At 42.6% G+C, this 3,024-nt stretch overlaps 1 protein-coding gene across 1 annotated transcript; it reads left to right on the forward strand.

The window, feature by feature from the left end:
* The first annotated feature begins 864 nt into the window (after nucleotides 1-864).
* On the forward strand, nucleotides 865-2,745 carry KCNJ2 (potassium channel, inwardly rectifying subfamily J, member 2). The gene has a single exon (XM_012662270.1). The coding sequence runs from the start codon at nucleotides 1,087-1,089 to the stop codon at nucleotides 2,368-2,370; it is 1,284 nt and encodes a 427-aa protein (XP_012517724.1). The 5' UTR covers nucleotides 865-1,086; the 3' UTR covers nucleotides 2,371-2,745.
* Nucleotides 2,746-3,024: the final 279 nt, after the last annotated feature.

Raw genomic sequence — 3,024 nt, forward strand, 5'->3', positions numbered from 1 at the left:
TGCCTTATCGCAATCCGCTAAAGAGCTGGTCCTTTGACACAATGGTGCTTACTTCCTAGCCGTCATTACATATGGCAGTCCCATCTCGGGAGAATTTCAGGACTCTTATTGCTAAGCAACAGAATCACGGTCTATTCCCCAGAGCAAACCTGCTTCATCTTCAAGTCAGAATCACTCACACTAATAGAGATGTTATCAGGTATTTCCGGATAGTGACCGCTTAAAGTGTGAGAAGTGATGGAACAAGGCCAAACAGTATCCAGAAATTGGGGGCCATTTCAGATGATTATAAAGGCTGTCTGCTCAGTTATACCATTTAAACAAAATAGCCTGTGTCTTCTGGTTTCAACCTTGTCATCAAGGGCTCTAATATTCTTCCACAATGCATGTGCAACTCAATTAGTATCAATGCTGCTTTCAGATGAAAAGTTCTCTAGACATGTCCTAGCTCTAAAAGCTTTGTGACAAACCTTGAAATCAGAAAGTCTTTCTTCTGGTTAGTAACCTGGAATCCTAGCAAGTAGGGAAGGCAAAAGAGAAGAATAAGAGAAAGGAGAGGTAGATCTGAAAAATAGAATATTCTAGATAGGTGGTTAAAAAAAAAAAAGTAAGGGAAAAGGGACCTGAAATTTTGGTTGAACAACTGGTCAGAGACAACTTTTTTATGTTTGATGACTTTATACTTTTAAATAAAATTAAAAAGAATTTTTAGAATACAAAAATGAAAACCCTATAATTCAATGCGAAGTGTATTTATGTATATCTGATTATGTGTTTTTGTCAGGATATGTTGCCTTAGACAATAGAACTCTTTAAGAATGACTTCTTTTGTAACAAATGCTCTCTCTTTTCTTGCAGGACATGTTCCCTGGATGTCAACTGAGTTACTAAGGTAACTCTGCATGGCAGTAGACAGACCTTGGTAGAACTCCAAGGCTCCTAGAGACACTCATCTCTCCCCCTCCCTTTTTTTTTTTTTTTTTGGTGTGTGTCCTCCCTGAACATTCAAAACTGTTTCTCCAAAGGGTTTTGCAAAAACTCAGACTGTTTTCCAAAGCAGAAGCACTGGAGTCCCCAGCAGAAGCGATGGGCAGTGTGCGAACCAACCGCTATAGCATTGTCTCTTCAGAAGAAGACGGCATGAAGCTGGCCACCATGGCAGTTGCAAATGGCTTTGGGAACGGGAAGAGTAAAGTCCACACTCGACAGCAGTGTCGGAGCCGCTTTGTGAAGAAAGATGGCCACTGTAACGTTCAGTTCATCAACGTGGGTGAGAAGGGACAACGATACCTCGCAGACATCTTTACAACATGTGTGGACATTCGCTGGCGGTGGATGCTGGTTATCTTCTGCCTGGCTTTTGTTCTTTCGTGGCTGTTTTTTGGCTGTGTGTTTTGGTTGATAGCTCTGCTCCATGGAGATCTGGATGCATCCAAAGAGAGCAAAGCTTGTGTGTCTGAGGTTAACAGCTTCACGGCCGCTTTCCTTTTCTCCATTGAGACACAGACAACCATAGGCTATGGCTTCAGGTGTGTCACGGACGAATGCCCAATTGCGGTGTTCATGGTGGTGTTCCAGTCAATCGTGGGCTGCATTATCGATGCCTTTATCATTGGTGCAGTCATGGCGAAGATGGCAAAGCCCAAGAAGAGAAACGAGACTCTTGTCTTCAGTCACAATGCTGTCATTGCCATGAGAGATGGCAAGCTGTGTTTGATGTGGCGAGTGGGCAATCTTCGGAAAAGCCACTTGGTGGAAGCTCACGTTCGAGCACAGCTCCTCAAATCCAGAATTACTTCTGAAGGGGAGTATATCCCCCTGGATCAAATAGACATCAATGTTGGGTTTGACAGTGGCATTGACCGTATATTTCTGGTGTCCCCAATCACTATAGTCCATGAAATAGATGAAGACAGTCCTTTATATGATTTGAGTAAACAGGACATTGACAATGCAGACTTTGAAATTGTGGTAATACTGGAGGGCATGGTGGAAGCTACAGCCATGACCACACAGTGCCGTAGCTCTTACCTAGCGAACGAAATCCTTTGGGGCCACCGCTATGAGCCTGTACTCTTTGAAGAGAAGCACTACTATAAAGTGGACTATTCCAGGTTCCACAAAACTTATGAAGTACCCAACACCCCACTTTGTAGTGCCAGAGACTTAGCAGAAAAGAAATACATCCTCTCTAATGCTAATTCATTTTGCTATGAAAATGAAGTTGCCCTCACAAGCAAAGAGGAAGATGACAGTGAAAACGGAGTTCCAGAAAGCACTAGTACAGACACGCCCCCTGACATAGACCTTCACAACCAGGCAAGTGTACCTCTCGAGCCCAGGCCCTTACGGCGAGAGTCGGAGATATGACTGGTTCCTTCTCTGGAATGTTCACTTGACAACACAGTCTGTTGGTCAGAGGCCCAAAACAGTTCTACAGACGACGGTACTGGTGAAGAGGTGGGGTCAGAGCAAGCGGCCACAAGGAAACTGAGGCAAGCACAATGGTTTCAAAGGAAGACTGTAAGCGCGATGGTTAGAGTAAAGCACTAATCATGCCTCTGCGTGACCCGATGGCACATATATGTTGTAGAATAAGTTATGGATTTTTATGTTTTGTTTTATGTTTTTACAAAACTTGAACTTGCAGGCAAGCCTTGGTTGGGTATTTGACTTATCCAGAATGCTTCTCTTTAGGGAACAAGAATGTTTTTAATGGCATAACAAAGGCAAGACTCTGCCTTAATTTTTGAAAAGCTGCTAACTACATGAACACAAATTGTATTTTTGTTGCAGTGTAGTTTTTTTTTTATTTTGTGTAACTTTAAAGTCAGTGTTGAACTTTGTTGAAAGTTCATGATGCGCTTCAAAGTGGCAAGTATTTGGCTATTAACTGCCAACACGAGAGCCTGATTTTTTGAGGCCAGTAATTTGTTTGCTAGAATTGATTTTTTTTCTCTCTCTTTGGTTACATAAGGGCATTATGTAACACTAGCCAAATGGTAGCCTCCGGGTTATTGGTTT

This window comes from Propithecus coquereli, unplaced genomic scaffold, assembly GCF_000956105.1.
Source record: "Propithecus coquereli isolate 6110/MARCELLA unplaced genomic scaffold, Pcoq_1.0 Scaffold76, whole genome shotgun sequence".
Taxonomy (NCBI): domain Eukaryota; kingdom Metazoa; phylum Chordata; class Mammalia; order Primates; family Indriidae; genus Propithecus; species Propithecus coquereli.

What these genes read in the sequence shown, in the direction of transcription:
- KCNJ2 (XM_012662270.1), top strand. Translation starts at nt 1,087, where the DNA reads ATGGGCAGTGTGCGAACCAACCGCTATAGCATTGTCTCTTCAGAAGAA.